At 39.1% G+C, this 18,770-nt stretch overlaps 2 protein-coding genes across 4 annotated transcripts in view; one reads left to right on the top strand and one right to left on the bottom strand.

Moving 5' to 3' along the window:
- The first annotated feature begins 202 nt into the window (after positions 1-202).
- CUNH18orf21 (chromosome unknown C18orf21 homolog) lies at positions 203-7,505 on the top strand. 2 transcript variants are annotated; one of them, XM_054583533.1, is made up of 5 exons: positions 254-382; positions 465-487; positions 2,890-3,089; positions 4,595-4,797; positions 6,581-7,505. In XM_054583533.1, the coding sequence occupies exons 1-5, from the start codon at positions 306-308 to the stop codon at positions 6,732-6,734; spliced, it is 657 nt and encodes a 218-aa protein (XP_054439508.1). In that variant the 5' UTR covers positions 254-305; the 3' UTR covers positions 6,735-7,505. The 2 variants fall into 2 exon arrangements, with proteins under 2 accessions (XP_054439510.1, XP_054439508.1); XM_054583535.1 differs by lacking the exon at positions 4,595-4,797 and having other exon boundaries at positions 203-382.
- Positions 7,506-11,951: 4,446 nt separating this feature from the next.
- Positions 11,952-18,770, bottom strand: part of RPRD1A (regulation of nuclear pre-mRNA domain containing 1A) — a 61,763-nt gene continuing 54,944 nt past the window's right edge. The window contains exons 7-8 of one of the 2 annotated variants that reach the window (XM_054583537.1): positions 17,401-17,598; positions 11,952-11,970 (exon numbers count right to left, since the gene is read on the bottom strand). In XM_054583537.1, the coding sequence (XP_054439512.1) occupies positions 17,449-17,598 (150 nt within the window). In that variant the 3' untranslated portion in view covers positions 11,952-11,970; positions 17,401-17,448. Of the gene's footprint in view, positions 11,971-14,039; positions 17,599-18,770 lie in introns of those variants that run through there. The other variant, XM_054583536.1, reaches the window with a different exon arrangement.

Consider the following 18,770-nt stretch of genomic DNA (forward strand, 5'->3'; position numbering starts at 1 on the left):
GGAGTGAAAGACATAGGAACCCATGGGACACTCCGCCGGCTACAGCGCTGCCAAGGCTCGGAAAGCGGATCCGCCCAGGCTCGTGTCTGAGGAGAATCCTCGCTGGGCCCGGGGGCGGGGCCAGGGGGCGGGGAGAGAGTCGGCCGGCGCGCGGGACGGACGCTTAAGAATCCGGAACTCCGGATCTAGGGCGCCGGTTTCCGGAGGGAGCTTGGATCCTGCCATTAAAGCTCGTCCTGCCGGGCACCCAGCTTCCGGAGTCTCCTTTGTCACCAGGTCCTAAAGGTGTGGGGACGGCGGCAACGATGAGGCAGAAGCACTACCTAGAGGCCGCGGCTCGGGAACTGCACGACAGCTGCCCGGGCCAGGCCCGCTATCTCCTGTAAGACCCGGCAGGGAGGGGAAGCGGGAGGCGAGCGGGGAGGTGCCATCTCGTTCCTCACGAGTTTCCTTCTCTTTTACAGCTGGGCCTACAGTTCGTCAAACGGTAGGGAGAACGCCCGTCGGTTGTGGGTCAGGCTCTCATCGCCCCGCACCCCTCCATTCCGCACTCAGGATGATCCAAAAGAGAAACCTCATCTACCCACCGCCTTCTTAAACCCACTGCAGAGGCTTAATGTGCTTTAACTTGCCTGACCTATTAGCGGCACTTGACACATTGATCAGTCTTCTTGAAGTGGTTTCCTCACTTGACTGCCAGGTCATCTCCTACCTCTTTAGCCAGTGCGTCTTGATCTGCTTTACTTGTTCCTCCTAAATCCCGCAATCTCTATAAATGCTGGAGTGTGCCAGGACTCTGCCCTTGGACCTCTTTTCTAACTGCACTCACTCCCTTGGTGACAGTTTGTCATCCAGTCTCATGGCCTTTAAATTCTGTATACTGAGGACTTCCAAATTTATATCCCCAGCCTAGGCCTCTCCCCCGAATTTCAGGCTGATACCCAGAGGCCTTCTGGACAACTTTTGAGTATCTGTTAGGCCAAAACCCAAGCTTTACCCCACAACACAGTTCTTCCCATTTCAGCAAACAAAGCCACTCTTTAGAATTAATCAGCCCCAAACCTTGGGGCCATTCTTGACTCAATAACAGCATACCTACCCAAACCAATATGCCAGCAAATCCTGTTGGCTTTAAAGTATATCCGTAATCTAGCCACTTCTCACACATTCATCTTAACAGCGGGTCTAAGGCACCAGTCTTTCTCCCAGAGTATTGCCCGCGGTTCCCACGCATTTCTAGAGGCCATTCTCAAGCCAGCAGACAATGTGAGCCTAATAGAAGCCCAAGCAATGGGGGCGGGTGGGGCAGGGGAGAGTGGTGGTGGGAAAATGGAGATAAATGTATATGAACAATAAAAAAAAAAATGTAGATTTCTTGCTGCGGTTTTTACCTCAATAAAAGATAAAGGAGATATTTAAAAAAGAAAGACACCTAAGCTCGATCGTGTCACTTCTCTGCTAAACTCTCAAATGACTTCCCATCTCAAAGTTAGAATCTTTTAAAAGGATTACAAAGCCATATAACATAGGCCAGCATTACCTCTTTGACTCAAAGATAGAAAAGAAGTCCAAGGGCAGAGTCCTGGCACACTTTGACTCAAGAGGTAATGCTGGCCTGTGTTCACTTTTGTTCACTTAACTTTTAACCACTGCTAGGCCATTTCACAGCTTTTACCCTTCCTTCTGGAACTCTTACCTCATGTCCTCTTGGCTTTGTCCCTTTCTATGGTCTCTGTAAGTGTCACTCCACGAACCCTTCCCTGGCTCCCTTATATGTAAGATTACTGCAGCCCCATCACACTCCCTATTCGCCTTGCCTGTGTTCCCAGCACTTAACATTTGGTTATTGTTATATTTATTGTCTTTCTCCAGGAATTGTCCTTTGTTCACTGCTGTGTCTCCATCCCCCCAGAACAGTGCCTGCTACTTAACAGTCAGTCAGTAAATACAAATGAATTTTACATTTGGCAGAGCTAAGTTACAAGCATGGTGCTTACCTCTTTGTAGTGCTGTTGTATCCCTAGGACTTAGCACTGTGCTCACCAATAAATATTTATTGAATAAATAAGTTGAAAGGAAGCTCACCTTCCTTTCAGCTACATCACCTTCATGGACTCACCTTCCCCTCCATAACCATGCTTTCTTTTTCACTGTACTTCTACCTGAAAGACCGTTACCTGTCTGTAAAAGACCTCTTTTCTAGCTGTACTCACACTGCCACCTCCAAATACAAATAGAATGTAGTCATTTATGACAAACTTTGTCAAGCCTTCTCTTTGCAGTGTTTCTGGCTGGTCCATGCAGAGTTTAATAATTTCCAGGGCATTTACATATTCTGTTACAGTTCCTCCCAGTCTTACCTTCATTCGTTTAGGGCTCCCCTAGAAGGCGAGTTCTTTAAAGAGAGCAACTCTTTCTCGTCCATGTTTGGGTCAAGCATCAGCATGCTAGATGGTCAGTGAATGCTTTCTTGATTGCATAAAGGATAGGGGGCAAGTCTGGTGTCTTTTATCTTGTACTGAGCTACCTGCAGACAAAACCCAGCCCATAAACTATAAAATTGTGCTATTTCAAAAAGAAAAAAAGTAACTTTGTTCTTTTGTGATAAATGTGTTTGTAAAATAGGTGAAACATACAGCCTTTTTTACTCAGTACAAGTAATGAGAAATAGTGTGGGGAATTTGCTAAAAGGAGTGAATGGATATAGTGTTTTGCAAGATAAATTATTGCCAGTTTACCTTTTAATAAATTCTCATACTTTGAGTTTACTTAAGGATAATGTGTATCTGCCTATACCTTTCTTTTTCATATTTATAATACGGGCAGTGTGTTTCAGATAACAAAATATTCTGATTTGTTGAATCATGAATTTAATTTTTATAATTTTAGATGCTCACAGCACTTTTGAAGGAACATGTCCATACTGCTTCCAGCTGCTGGTTCTGGATAATTCTCGAGTACGCCTCAAACCCAAGACCAAACTGACATCCAGGACACAGAAACTTCTTAATCGCGAAGCGAGAAATTACACACTCAGTTTTAAAGAAGCCAAAATTTTGGAAAAGTACAAAAACTCCAAAAGTATATTGGTAAGATTTTAATTCTTAAACTTGAGTTTTTTTCTTGCACTTAAAATGAGGTTAAGAATATCAGTCTGAACATTACTCAGAAATTTGTAATAGTGTGTTGAGATTGTCAAAATACATAATTTTTTTCTAGTGATTGCTGTTTCAGCAAGAGTACAGCTTATTTTTGTTTTTTACAATTACTTAAAACCAAATTATCATGAGCTCTCAATTGTTCTCAGAACTCATTGCTGAGCACGATTATTTTTACGAATTTGAGGATTTCCTGAGCTGACGAGTGTGACATCACCTGACCTGCAGCTACCACTAAATTACTTTTTCAGTGAATGGTCCTTTTCTTCAAACAGCAGTAGCTTATTTGTTAGGTAGCAGTGTCACTTCTTTGGTCACCGTCTCCTCCATGGAGTATGTATTCAAGTTTATACAGGTAAATATCTCTTATATCTCGTTCATTAAACCTTTATTGAGGGTCTATCTTATGCCAAATAATGCTAAATATTGGGCATATAAAATGGGATAAACCCACCAAAATCAAATTACTTGGGGTTTATTATATGGAGAACAGTATCAGATACATCATTACCAGGCACTGTGCTGGGCGCTGGACATTATGACAGCTTATGCCTGGCGCAGGACTCCAACTAGTCCTAACTTGGATTGGAACTGCCATACTTAGGAGCTTACTGGACCAGTAAATGCATTTTGCTTTGTCATAAAATTGACTATTTGATCTATATCCAGCCTCTTCAAAGGATACAAGCCAACTTACATAGACCTTTGATACATGCAGATCCTCCATTTTCATTTTTATCTGCTCAGGAACATCAGAATGCTTCTCAGCTAAACTAGTCTGTATTAATCTTGCTGAGGCCTGGGCTGAATCCTGAGCATCAGGTATGCAAAAGAAAGGCATTTAATTAGAAAACAGACCATTTCTTGAAAAATTAATTCTGAAAAGAAACCAACGTCTAGAGCTAATCAAGTGAAGAAGTATGAGAACATGAAAATTGATTTGATGGGTTTTATAAGTTATTTTAGACCTGTATTTCCAGAATCACTAAGGATTTGAAGGAGTCACTTAAATTTTCAGTAATATTTTGCCATGTTTTATTGGGAAAAGGCTTGGAGTTCATCTGCAAAAAAATGTTAACTGTATACTGGTGCTCTACAGAACCATCCAGGTGTTAAATGGTTTCATTCCCAGTCTCCTTCTCCATTCCCCCTAAACATGGTGTTACAAAGGGAAAGTAGAGACTTGTTGTCTCTAAAAGCCATTTTAAATTAAATACAAATGTTTAGCCATTAATTTTTTTATTGGAGATTTTCTCATTTTAAATTTGTGTTTTGTCTGATTTCCTGCTGCTAGTTACAAGCTCCCTGAAGTCAGTCTGTTACTCACCCCGTAGTATCTGGACTATTCCTTTGCATATAAGAATATAATGAATTTGTACTTTATTGGAGTAAATTATAAGAGAAATGACACCAAATACTTCTTCTTCTCATGGTAGTCGATTACTTGTAAAACATGCAACAAAACAGTTAAACATCATGGTAAAAGTAGAAGCTTTCTGTCAGCACTGAAGAGCAATCCTACCACTCCTACAAGTAAACTCAGCCTGAAGACACCAGAAAGGAAGACTCCCAGTTCTGCAAACTTAAATCATACCATGTCTGGTTCCAAGGGCAAGAAGAGCCCAGCATTGATTTTCAGGTATCTTAATTCATTAAGCTATTTGAATTGCCAGTGTTAACTCATGAGTATTCCTTCAAATTTCCTCTGTTATATACACTCTGTAAATTCACCATGCATTTCGGGTCTTGGCTCTTTTTTCCTCTATACCTTTTTTTTCTCTAGTATCATATACTTCCATATCTTTCATTTGCACCCCTGCGTGACTTTCAGGTATATTCCTCTACTTCCAACCTCTCCCTGTTCCCATCTGCCTGCTAAATATAACCTCTTCATCCACCTACAGGTCCCCACAGCTAACTACTCAAGCCTGCCCATCCTCCCTAAGCTCCTTATTCAGTGAATAAACATGCCCTTCTAGACATCCTGACCTGAAATGGCGAGTACAGTTGACAACTACTGCCTTGGTACTTGTCCAGTTAGCCACCAGTTCCTACCTATCCTACTTCTGTGGTGTTTACATCTGTTCTCCTTTTTCTCCCCACTGCTGCTATCTGCTCAGGTCTTTATTTGCCTTTTGTTGAGTCTCCCAGTTTAAACCTTTCTAGTCTGATATGTTCCTGAAGCACAGCTCTGATTAGAAGCACCTCACTCTGTTCCATGTGGTCCAAATGCTGCAGCTGGGCTTTCTAGCCCTGTCTGGCACCAATCTGTCTGCCTGTCTTACTTTGCCTTAATTTATCCTGTGTGTCAGCAAAACTGAACAGCTCACAATTTTACTTTCCTGCTTCTTTGTTCTTGCTATTTCCTCTAACAGAAGTGCCTGTGGGGATCTAACTAGATAGGGATTTGTCAAGTGATACCAAAGTAACTATGACTGGACACATGTTTTAGTTTTAGTAATTCTCAATACTATAGTCACTGTGATAGTCAATACATTTAATTCCATAGAAACGTGAAAGGAATTTTGAACATTTCTTGCAAAAGAGAAACTGAGTCTGGTAGTTTCTTGAACATAAATAACAAAATTCAGGAAGGACTGTATTATCTCTGCTTACTGAATTGACTTTTTAATATTGGATTTATTGGGTAAGAATTAAAATTTCAAGTCCAGTTTCCTCTATATTTTTGATTTAATTGTTCTGATATTTGGTATTATTTGGAATTCAGCATGGACGTTTCCACTTATTGGATAAAAGTAAATAAAAAGAAATTTTATGTATTTAAAATTATGTACTTGCATCTAGATCAGACTGCTTCTTAAACATATGCAGGAATGAGAAAGATATTTCACATTTATCTTATAGATGGGGAGGCAGAAAAGGGGTCTGGCTTACCCCAAGTCAAGGCTTGGGGGATGGAACCCAATTCAAGAGAATAAAATAGAATGAGGCATAAATATACACATACCAAACAGGGAATCATTTATTGCGTGGATATATTTAGAGGGCCTCCTCTGTACCTGGCACTGTTAAAAAGCACAATTAATAGTACAAAGTGCCTGTTTTCTGGAGCATACATTCTGGGGGAAGATACAATGGAATGGTACCTACATGTGTGGTTGAGGTCCTTCATTTTTAAGAAAGGAAGTGGTCTTGAGCTGTGAAAGAAATACGTTTTCAAAGTCTTTGCTTAGCATTGTCATGAATCTTGCTGTCAGAAGCTTCCAGAACCACTCAATCAATAGAACTTAGCCTATTTGGTGAGGAGGTTTTCGGGGATGACTGCTGGGAGAAGCCATTGCTCCTATGTGGCCAAAATGAAGAAGAGTAGAAAATGTTTCTAGTGGCAGCAATGTAGGATAAGGAGGAAGAACACTCTTTAAACTACCATTTGTCGGTATTGGTTTTATGTTTCTTTTCAGAACACCTACATCTGGACAGTCAACACCCACTTGCTCCTCAAAAACTGTGAACAAAACAAAGAGACACTTCTCTCAACTAAAAATGTTGCTTAGTCAGAGTGAATCCCAAAAGAATTCAATGGTGGACTTCAGAAATTTCTTATCTTCTTTGTAAAGGATGGACTAAGATGCGTTTAATACAATTTTTGAAACTAAAGTTAGTCAGAAAATCAGCTTTTTATAAACTTTTTTTCTTTAAATACATGAAAACTTGGGTCCAGAAGCAAACTTTTCTTGGCATTCTTCAATGTTTATGGAGAAAATACCTCATTAGAATTAATAAACCTGCCTACCTCACAGGGCAGTTCTGAGAATCAAAAATAGATGAATGGTCCTTGTAAGTAGTAAAGATATATATGGACATTGAATGGTTATACTCTTTGCTCCTCCCTTAATTAAGCTTTCATTATTTGTCATTTTCTCTCATAAGGAACTTCAGACCTGTATGAGAGGGTCTGTTCTTTTCTAGGTGTCTATAATGCTAATTTGGAAAAATGATCAAGTATGTGTGTGCTTGTTTTCCCACAATCATTTGCATAATTGTATATTAGTAAAATTTGAACATTATTCCTATTTTGCATGCAAAAGTAAATATTCTTGATTGTAGATGATTCAGTTGGGTACCAAATTTTTCATTTTTACAGCTTTCTGTTGTTCCTTTGATAATAATTCACCATAAGAGGCCTTTCATTTGCTCTGGTAAAGTCTAAAATTTATTATTTCTAGGTCTAAAATTTACACTAGAATAAAACAGCATAATAGCTTAGCTGTCTTAAATATTCTCTGGAACATAAATAAGCTTTTTTCAAATAATGGACAAGAATTTTATTCAATCTGTTTTTTTAAACCTTTAAATAAATAATTTAGGTACTTAAAACTATAATCTGTTTCTTAGTCTCTCTGCTGCTTCAAGTTTAAAACTTACTTTTCTTCCAATAGGGCCTGGGAAACTGTAAGAGGCCAAAGTTATTAACAAGTTGGTCTTGTAGCTGTGTGAAGTGAATTACACTTAAAGTGTCAGCATCAAAGAGGGATGGTGAGAGTCATTATTCTGAACTTTAAAACTGGGAGTCACAGGCTGCGGGAGCTAGGCCTTCCCTTTATGTCCACAGCATCTAGAGTAATACTTTAGTCATGATAAATACAGTACCTTTCTGGCTAACTTGTCACTGGAACATGTGTTTCTCTTGAACTCTTCCTGCTCTTCTGTTCACTTACCCACATAGCGAGCTCTTTGTAGTTCTCAGAACATGCTGTCTTCTTGCTGTCGGCCTTTGCACCTGGTTTTGGAGAATGCTGTCTACCCAACCCCTCTGCATTATGAAGGCCACACTCTTATTACAGTGCTAACGACTGTGTAGTTTACTATTTCTGACTGTGTCCCTGACTGCCTGTGAACTGGTCTGCATGTCTGGGTGATCTCAGTTATGCCCCTAGCACCTAGTTTCCTGCCCAGCACCTAGCATAAGCTCTGTAAATTCCAATTCTTTAGCCCACTAGTTCACACTAGATTTAGAACTAACATCCTCTCCAGCCACATGACAGGGATGTAAATAAGTAGTAGTAAAAGTAGGAACTCCTACATGGGAGCTATTTACATTATTTCAATTGCAAAGGAAGAACACCATGTATTCTTTACTTTCTTTTCCGTTTGGCAGAAGGATCTTTGGGTATCTCTAAAGAAAGAATGAAAATTGTAGTGTGGACATAAAACTCTTTGAAGAGAACATAGGACTCAATCTTCATACCCTGATTAAGCAATGGTTTCTTAGATATAATACCAAAGACACAAGCAACAAAGGAAAAACTAGTTAAATTAGACTTCATAATTAAAAACTTGTATGTTTCAAATGATGATACCATCAAAAAAGTGAAAAAATAACCCACTGGGAGAAAATACTTGCAAATCATGTATCTGTTAAGGAGTCTATATCCAGAATTATAAAGAACTCTTAAAATTCAACGATTAAAAGACAAAAAAGTCTGAGCAGGTAAGTCTCCAAAGAAAACAAGCAAAGAGCAGCCAAGTACACTCCTAGGTATACAAGGTGTCCAGCCATGTAATATGAAAAATAGAGACATTTATTGAAGAACATACAAGATACAAGAAATATTGTACACAAGACAATGATGCCTCAGTCCCCTTCAAAGAAGGTTCCTTGGGACCTCACACAGTTCTCCCCATTGCCATCAGCTGCTCTGTTGTATTTTCCTGAATCTCACTGGTCTGAAATCTCTTCCCTTTCAAAGGTGAAAGCCAAAAGTGGCAGGGTGCCAAATCTGGGCTGTAGTGGGGCTGAGTCACCTGGATGATTTGATGTTTTGCCAAAAAACTGCACAAGATGATGCATGTGTGGGTGTGTTGTCGTGCAGCCTTCTCAATCACCCCAACAGTTTCCATGGAGGAATGGTCAAGCTTAATGCAAAATCTGATGCAGATTCATTGCTCTACGTGCTCATTTTGAATGCAACTGCCACACAGTACACATGCTCACTTAATGGCATCTACCACCCCCACTGACTAGTGCAATGAAGTTGTTACTGTTCACGCAAGCTCATTCCAGTCCACTCTCCTTTGCCAGGTTACATCAATGTCACACAAACTCTTCTCGTTACATTTACAATGGCTGGACTTTGTCCAGACAGGCCTCATATATCCAAGAGGACTGAAAGCACGTCTTTACAAAATCATATACATGAACATTCATAGCAGCATTACTTATAATAGTCAAGAAGTGGAAATAACTTACATGTCGAACTGCTGAATGGACACCTAAAATGTGGTATATCCATATAGGAGTATCATTCAGCCTGTGAGTTATTGATAGAGCTAGAACATGAATGAACCTTGAAAACATGTTAATTGGAATCTTTTGTGTCTGTGGCCAGACACAAAAAGCCATGTGTAATATGATTCAATTTATAGGGAATGCTCAGAATAGGAAAATACATAGAAGTAGATGAGTGGTTTCCTCAGGCTAAGGGGAATGGGGAATAACTGCTAATGAACTGGGTTTTTTGTTTTAGGGTGATGAAAATGTTTTTGAATGAGTAGCAATGGTTGCACAATCTTGAATATACTAAAAGTCACTGAATTCTATACTTTAAAAAGCAAATTATGGTATGTAAAAGCTGTTCTTAAAAAATGAAAACTATTACTACCTTAAAAAATTACAGTGTACTTAGGTCTAAATGAAAATGACAGTCACGTGAAGAGAAGCAGCAAATGTGCGATGTAGGGTTCAGACTTTTGACTTCGGGCAGCTCTGATTCCTGGCCCTCCATCCTGTTGCCATAGGACTTGTTCGTAGGCTGATGCAGCCTACCAGCTACTGCAGTGCTTCCTGGAGACAGCTCCACTTAGCTCTGGGCTGCCTGTCCAGTCATGAGATGTGGAGTCAGGAACACGTGCCCAGAGCACCACTGACCCCGTGCACTGCCCCAAGCCTATGCGAAAGGCAGCCACCCTCATCCTGAGGATGGAAAGGAGGCCTTCTCTAGTCAGAGAGGGGAGGTGGGAGCAGAACCCTGAGAGAAAACCAACAGGAAAGGGTGGGAAAGGAGCAGGAGGGGACAAAGGTCTAACAATTGCCTCAGTGTCACAAAGAACTTTGGTGTCACAGAGCTGATGGCAATCTGTAGGCAAAAACCATCTGCAGCGTATCCTAGTTCCATGCTGTCCACCATTCTCTTCCTCAGCACAGCCCCTTCAACGTTAACTGCAAACAGGACAATGGTGACTTTTAATGTGATCTCTATTCAGATTTTAAAACTGAGTAATATTCCTAAGTGCAGCACCAGAAGGACAGTGCCAGAGGACCAACTGGGACTCAAAATACTACTGCGCATGAGACATTGCTCTGCTTTAAAGCACAATTCTCTCACTTTCTCACGAGTGCTTCCCTTGTTCGCTTCTCTCCTGCTGGAAGCAGCAGCCCCCCACCCGCCCCCACCCAGCCAGCCTGGCCGTCTGGCCCCTCCTCTGACTCAGGGCCCTTAGTCAACGGACGAGTCTGTGTTCCACATCTTCAGCTTCTCCCTCTACTGGATCCTTTCTCTCTTCACTTTTTTTCTTTCAATAAACCATTCACTGATGTATAACACACAGAGAAATGCTCAAATCTGACCGCAAGCCCAACATGGCTGCCTCTGCTGGCCTTGGAAAACACCCTGTACCTGCCTCCACATGGCTGTTCTCCCACGGAGGCCTGGTGAGACTGCTACTGGTGTGCCTCCCAGCCCGAGCTCTGTGAGGGCTGGAACTCCAAAGTGTAGTTTGGTTAGAAAGTGTTCAGTGTGCTTCTATTTGTCCTGGGACTACACTTACAATTAAAGATAAATAGGGACTTTTCTGAATAAAAGTCCATTTGCATATAATTCTAGTTACTTGAAAAGAAAATCCCAATTTTTCTTTTAAAAAATATTATGGAGACAATGTTTTTCACAGACTTTTTTAAAAAAATGTATTGGGGTGATATTGGTTAATAAAAGTTTCAAGTGTACAATTCTATAATACTTCTGTATGTTGCATTGTGTACTTGTTTTAATTAAGTACATTTTACTTTCTATTTCAATGATTGAATTGTTACAGTATGGTCAATGGGAGTCCCATTTAGGCTGGCTTTTTAAAAATCCTCTCCTGAGGACATGCTTATAGATTTTAGAGAAGTGGAAGGGAGGGAGAGAAATATCGATGTGAGAAACGTTGATTGGTTGCCTCTTACATGCACCCCAACTGGGGACCGAACCCTCAACCTAGGCATGTGTTCTAACCGAGAATTGAGCCCATGAACTTTCTGTTTACAGGACAATGCTCCAACCAACTGAGCCAAGGTGGCCAGGGCTAAGCTGACTTCTTTCAATGCCCTCTGAACTTTGAAAGCATCCTCCTTGGTTTCTTGCGAAAAAGTCTCAGGATCTTCCTTTCTCAGGCCTAAGAAAGACACGTAGGCAGCCACTCTCCAAGAAACCCCTGCTACTTTTGAGCAAAAATTAGTCGTAATGCGAGAAAGGATGTTAGGAATACTTTTACTAATGGATAGAAATGGTATCACTACACTAGACCACTCCAGAGGCAGAGCTGGCAAAAGATAAATTCTTGAAGATCCTGAGTTCTCATATTTAAAAATTAAGTCTAATATTACCGAATGTCTACCTGAATATCTTAACCCTTCAAGGAAACAACAGTATCTCTTCTTTAGTAATTTGATTATACAATTATTCCTTTAATTAAAATTAATTCTAAGAATTACTTGTTTTTGAGTGTTTGTTTATACGTAAAATGAGGGTGACAGTCCTTACCTCATAAAGATGCTGTGAGGACTCAGTGAGAAGGGTACACTGAAAAACACCTAGAAGAGTGATGGCATATTGAAAATGTTCAAGCAGTTTATGCTATTATCATAACTGATTTAAAAAATCTATAAAAATATGCTTATCAATACCAATAAATAAAACCACGAGATGAATAACAAAATACAGCATTACTCTACGGTGGTCGTTCTTTGAATGTGCCTCACTCAAAATGTAGGCCAATTGTTTTAAGGTATTTGTAAAAATGTATTTGCTGTTACTATATTGACAAAGACTCTCTTCTTGACCAGACTTTGGACAGGCTCCTCTGAGCCCTCTTTCATCTTTGCCTCCCTAACCTAGTTTTAGCAAGAATCCTACCAAGCCAGTTGAGTTAGAATTCCCCCACCCTTTACCCATGATCGCCTTCAGCAACAATCATGTTAAGTCAGTTTATCAAGAATCCCCCTGCCCTTGATGTCTCCTCCTCTTAGTAATTTTACATCCATTGACCCCCTCGCTCTGCTCCTTGGCTATAAACACCCAGATATCTGACATATTCGGAGGTGAGCCTCATCTTTTTCTCCTATTGGGAGAGTCTTGCTACCTATCACAAAAGTCTGAATCAAATCTTCCACACACTGTTAACAAGTGTTAGAATAATCTGTCTTTAACATTATTGACAATTGTCTAATATATCTTCACTCTAGTTGTTTTAAGTTCAAGACAGTTTGATTTTCTAACAAGTGACAGACTTTGGTGACTGCTTTCTTGAGGACGCATGTAGGTGCTAGAAATTAAGGGGAGTTTGATCTATGAATTCCCTTCATGAAATTCCAGCCTCAGTTGGGTCTTCCTGTAATGGCTCAATCCATAGTTGTAAGTAAAAGGCTTACATACACAAGTTTCTCTGGAGTAATTCCAAATCATCTTCTACTTTTCTCAAGGATGGAAACTAGCGTAAGTTTGGAACCAACATACGTTTATAAAATGGACATCCCAAATGGTTGGTTATAAATCTTGGGCACAGTTATTTACTGTCATTAAAGTTAACACGAAAAAGGAAATGCAATGGTACAAGTGTTCAGTTCAGTCTTTTTAACCTTGTCTTGACATAAAGTATTTTATCTTTCTTTTCAGCCTACCAGTTTTTAAGACATTTTCTTACTTTTTTTCTTACTAACTTTAATATGCAGTTACACACACACATACAGCGAAATAGCTATAATTTATAATATTTAAAGTATGTCTTTGAATCCTTAACGTTTAAAAATATAAACTCTACAGACAGTTCATTAGATCATAGTAATTTCAGGTTAGTTTTATCATCATTTCATTCTGAACTTAGGAAAAGATCATACAAACTCGTGTGAAGATTGGGTAATGGTGCTAAGTATCCATGTTGTGGGTTTTTGTTTCAATATCTTGGAATTACATTTATAGGGTATAGAGCTAAACAATTCCTCCATCCAGGAATGGACAACCAGAGCAATGGCCAGAGGACTAAGTCTCCTAGAATTTCTAAATGATAAGAATCAGTAAGTTCTGATTCAGGTGGTATGTGCCCTTCTGCAAATGTCCCAAGTGAGTCTTATCAAGAGAATTTGGCAAACAGTGCCAGAGATTCCCATCTTTCTAGTGTTCCCCGATTCTGCTTTAAATTCAAGGTGTGGTGAGAGGGCCTGTTCTCCAAAAGAGTTCGAGGTGGTAAGTGAACTGTTCACTCAAAAGCACTTAAGCACTAATGAGCAAGTCACAAAAGATTTGGTCTTGTTTTCTGCCCATAAGGTACCTGCTATATATAATGAACTACAAAATCCATACTTTATTATTTTATCACCTGAAATTAATTGCCTGAAATTTTAAATCATGAAGTAAGTCATGGACTTCAACAGTTGGTCTACAGCAGGTTGTCAAAATGTGGTCCAAATTGTAGTAATCAATTTGTTAGAATTGTACACTAATTATCCCAGAAGCCCCAAGGTGGGGCCCAGCAACCTGTAGTTTAATAAGCTCTCCAGGTGACTCCAATGTTTCCTCAAATTTGGGAATCACCTGCCAAGCAAAATGACTCTCCTTCAGCCATTTCTCCACCATAACATTGCTGAATACTTCCAATACTTTCCTCCCTTCCCCATCCCATATCCAATTAACTAGATTCACCAAAATAATCTACACATTTCAAAAAGAACATAAAACTTTATTAAGAACATCTTATATTGTCATCAGATACAGCCAAACAAATAGGGGTAAAGAAACAGGGAAACTTCATCTTCCTATGTGCTACTGCCACCTCAGAACAGACTCACGTGTGGATGGCTGGAATTACAGAGGGCAGCAAATGCTCTGTATAAATAAAGTCAGTAGGTAACTCAATGCTCCCTTTCTACAGAGAACTGGGTTTACACTTAAAAAAAAAAAAGCTTTCATATAGTGCAACAGCTATGAAACAAGAGTATACCTTCAGGAGCTATTTCTTAATAGAATACAAAGCAGTTTAGTAGTTTATGTTATTTCATATATCAATTTTTACAATGGAAATTTCAGAAAGGACATTTTAACTTTCCCAATTAATTTGTATTTGCATTTTTTTCATTCTAAAGATTTTCCAGAACCAGTTCAATAACTAATAGAGGAGTTGCTCATCTACAGTGACAAGTGACAATCTAGTTTTGTTCTTTCAATTTTGCAAATCAAGATGACCGGGTCATCCCAGCTTTTGCTGATTCTGAAGGAGTTCTGATAGAAAAACCCTGATTCAGAGTGAATGTGAGGAAAGGTACCAAAATAGCTGCATCTGGGCTGGTTTTCCTAGAGGGGAGGTTGGCTACTGAGCAGAGCTGGTTTTCTCAGACTCCCCGGTTCCCCCATGTGGTTCTTTTACTTACTGTAGTGATAGAAGGAGCAGAGGGAATGCCAGGGAATCTGTTCAAACTGCCACTCCAAACAGCTGTCTGCATGGTTTGTGGAGAAAAGAGTGGTGGTGTCCATTCAAACCATAGTACCCCTACTGCAGGTGTGGTGATACGCTTTTCTTTTGAGGGGCCAGGCCAAACTGCACTCAGAGATGCATGATTTGCCTCACATACACAGTGGAGAAAATGCTCATGATTTAGAATCTGGTATGTCAATACCCCCATCTAACCCCATTTCTTGAGAAGTACTCTACCTTTTAGAGAAGAAGACTACTTACTGCTAAGGCTTACCATGTTAAGTATCATAAGGCTGAAAATATAACTTCTAAACCACACCATACCATTTGTGTTCAGAGTTAGTGAATTAACCAACCACCAAAGGTTTGAGGAGGATGGGTCAAAGGGTGGGATTGGGGGTAGGATTCAGGGTGAGTACTATCACTTATCACAAATTGCATCAAGCTCTTTAAAAAAATAATGCATTTTTATAATAAATATTTAGAGCAGATACTGGCATTAAAATCAGTATCTAAGTCAGAAGTCTATCTTAAATGGTGAAAACATTTCAACAAACTTCTAATAGAGTTCAGATCCTCCAGGAGTACAGTTTATAAATTAGTTTTAAATGGAAAAAAATATTTTGAATGAATAAATCACCATTTTAGCATATCATAAATAGGTCAAGATGTTGAAAATAAATTAATATACAAGTTTTTGCTTTCACTTTAACAAAAAAAACTTACATGATATAGTTTCATAACAGGTAACTAGGTTTTTATAACTGTGCATTTGTTAAACACACCCGCCAAGCTGAATCTTTTTCTTACATATCCTACACGGATGGACAGAGGTACACCAGACACACCCCACAACATGGTCTGGCCGCTACACACCATTTCCTCAGTTAGAGTGACGTTAGAATGTTACAAATGCTGGTCAGGATCTACTATTAATAACTATTAATAATGTGTCAACTACTTTATGTCAACATGAACTACATCATGTTTAAGTGCATTAGCTTCCCAGGTGAGTTTTCTGTAGTGGTGTTCACAGGGAACCTAACTACAACTGTTTCTGTAAGAAAACGTGCCCCAGCTCCCAAAAGGTGATTAAAAACTTTGGACTATACGCCATATATGAATGGGAACCATTTGTATGTGTCTGTTTTGGAGAGGGGTCAAATTGTTAAAAAGCACTGTTTCCAGAACTATTAGCTATTAAAAATAAATATTTGCATTCTCCTTCACATATAAATTCCTTTTAACTATAATCTCTAATACTGAGGAAGAAAGAGTGAAGCCATTCAGACTACTGAGACATAACTGGCTTGTGGGATTGAAAGATGTTTTATTGGCTATCTAATTTGAATCTGCTTACAATGAAAAGAAAAATGTCCAATACGTAATGAGTAAAAAAACGTTTATCCTAAGTCATCACTGAGTTCAAATCCATAGCTTAATAATGTGATTTAAGAAGAAAGCAGGAGAGCATGCAACTGCTCTAACACACAGGGTTAAAAAAGGTAAAAGTACATTGTTTTGGTAATTCTAAATATACAAATATAATATTTACCAGATCTACCCTGTAGTGCAGCACTGCTTAATTTCCAAATATACAGTCATTCAAAACCTTAAGGAAACATTAAAAGTGTTCCAGGCTACTTTAATGAACATAAATGAGCATTGTGTCCTTGAGATATTAGAGCTAAAAATACCATAGTTTTTAAAGTTAAAGGCTATGGGAATAATAAAAGTATCATTATTTTGTTTCTCTTAATCCCACAGATGGCTTTATGTTAAAGGGATCAATTATGTTAAAAGGAGACTGATCTGACAGACAGAAATCAGTTCCAGAATGAAAGCTGTCCTGTTGGTAGAATGTCAAAATTTATAACACTTCCCAAGCATTCCGTATTAATCTAATCAACTATTTTTAAACAGTTTAATCAAGGGGGTCCCTATTTAACACTCCTCTTATTCTACTCTGGCAGTTGGAATGGACCCCTACGGTGCTACAGTGGAAACATTCTCTAAGCTCTGATGAGACTCTAAAAATGACACCCATGTTTAGTGTTAAATTACTGACCTCTAAGGAATAAGGAATCAAGGCATTGAGAGGCACAGAACTGATATTTTGGTCGGGGAGAAGGGTGAAGATTAAGTTGAAACACTCAGTCTCCTCTATAATCAAGTCCTAACTATACCATAATCAAGTCTCAACCAACTCCTGATTAGCTCTTACCCTTTAGAAATTACATACTATACAGTGATTAGATACAAATGAAAATAAAGAAAAGCATTTGAAAATAACATGAAGAAATAGAAACATGGAATTTCTCACAAGGCCCTGGATCAAAAAAATTTACAAAAGATCTTTTGAAAATAATCACTATTTGTGAACTTATTAATACACAGAGATCATCACTTTGTTTAAACTAAGTCATGTTAACTTACCAAGAAAATAGTAAACAAACCAACATTTTAAACAATTTTATAAATTACTGGTCATTTTTTGTTGTTGTTGTGTCACTCTCAACAATATACAAAAATAACACTACAGGACTATCCACCTAACCTGTCTCCATCTCCTGCAAAGTCCTGGGCCCTGGAAAGAGACTGGTCATCAATCTTCACTGTAGATGTCCCCCGCAAAGGGCAGGTGCATGTGGCTGCCAGTGACATTGGGCAATCGAGACAAGTCTGGCAGGCTCTGGATCCGGGACCTGAGTTCTTTGCGCACCAGGGAAACTCTGGCTAATTTGCGCTTGTATTCCTGTAATACCAAAGAATTTTCATTAGAATTCTGGCAGTACAGAGAAATGCTATCTGGCTAATGCTCTGCATAAATTCTGGCTCCACATTCAGTTAATGCTGAATAAAAAAAAGATCACAATGTGAGCTCTAGGAAAAGAGGGACTGGGAAATATACAACTACTTAAATTCTATTATACTTATGAAAAACCACAATCATACACTGTTGTGTAAAAGATTAACCTATTAGTATGCTTAACCTCAGCATATTAAGATCTTCAGGTGTCCTCAGCTTGGACAGGCCAAATTATATATTTATTTTTACAAACCTAAACTGAAAATGAACATTGTTTTTGATTTTGAATGTTAGCAACAAACCACAGGAGTATTATCAGTCCCTGTGAATTTGTCTCTAACAGACACCAGTTGCTTCAAGATTGCATTACAGTGTTTTACAACTATCTTGAAATACTGTTTATATTTATCACTGCTTTGAAATTACAATCATTATTAAACCATTAAATGATATTTAATGTGTCAACATAGAAGCACATATTATACAAATATTATTTCAATGACTGTACTTCAATATAACCTGTTAACTTTGAAATGTTATGCATTTTACTTTACACTTAAAATATGTGAGAAGGGATCCAAGGCTTCCTTTCCAAAGAATTCCAATGGCACATAAAAAGATAGGCAACCCTGCAAACAGAAGCCCAAAGAATGAGACTGGAAACCAATCAGCATCATGTCTGGCTCATTCTCTGTAGTGGGAATATCTAGAGCTACTACAGCCCAACTGCTCTAAGAGAGTAAGGGAAAGAAGGGTTCTGGAGCATGAAGAACTGGGCACACTGGTGGACAAAGCAGGCAAAGCTGAAAGGTGAGTAAGCCAAGGATTTAACTTTGGGCACAAAAGAGAGGTGTGAATTCTTGCGATGTCTTACACATAGCTGCATTTCTAATCTATCATGATGTTCCAGGAAGTATAAACAAAAGACAGTTTAATAGGGATCTATATTCCCAAGACATGATGTTCCTCTTCTCAAGGGCTACACATTGGAACAGCGGGCAGGTTCCAGCACAGTGGCTCCAAGTGGCGTGCAAAAGATAAGCGCCAGGGTATTTCACCTTATAGATGCATACTTCTCAGCTGGGTCTCATTACACATCTCCACATTTAGCACATTTC

This window comes from Pteronotus mesoamericanus, unplaced genomic scaffold (assembly GCF_021234165.1).
Source record: "Pteronotus mesoamericanus isolate MK-2021 breed Mesoamerican mustached bat unplaced genomic scaffold, CSHL_Meso_final contig_74, whole genome shotgun sequence".
Lineage (NCBI taxonomy): Eukaryota > Metazoa > Chordata > Mammalia > Chiroptera > Mormoopidae > Pteronotus > Pteronotus mesoamericanus.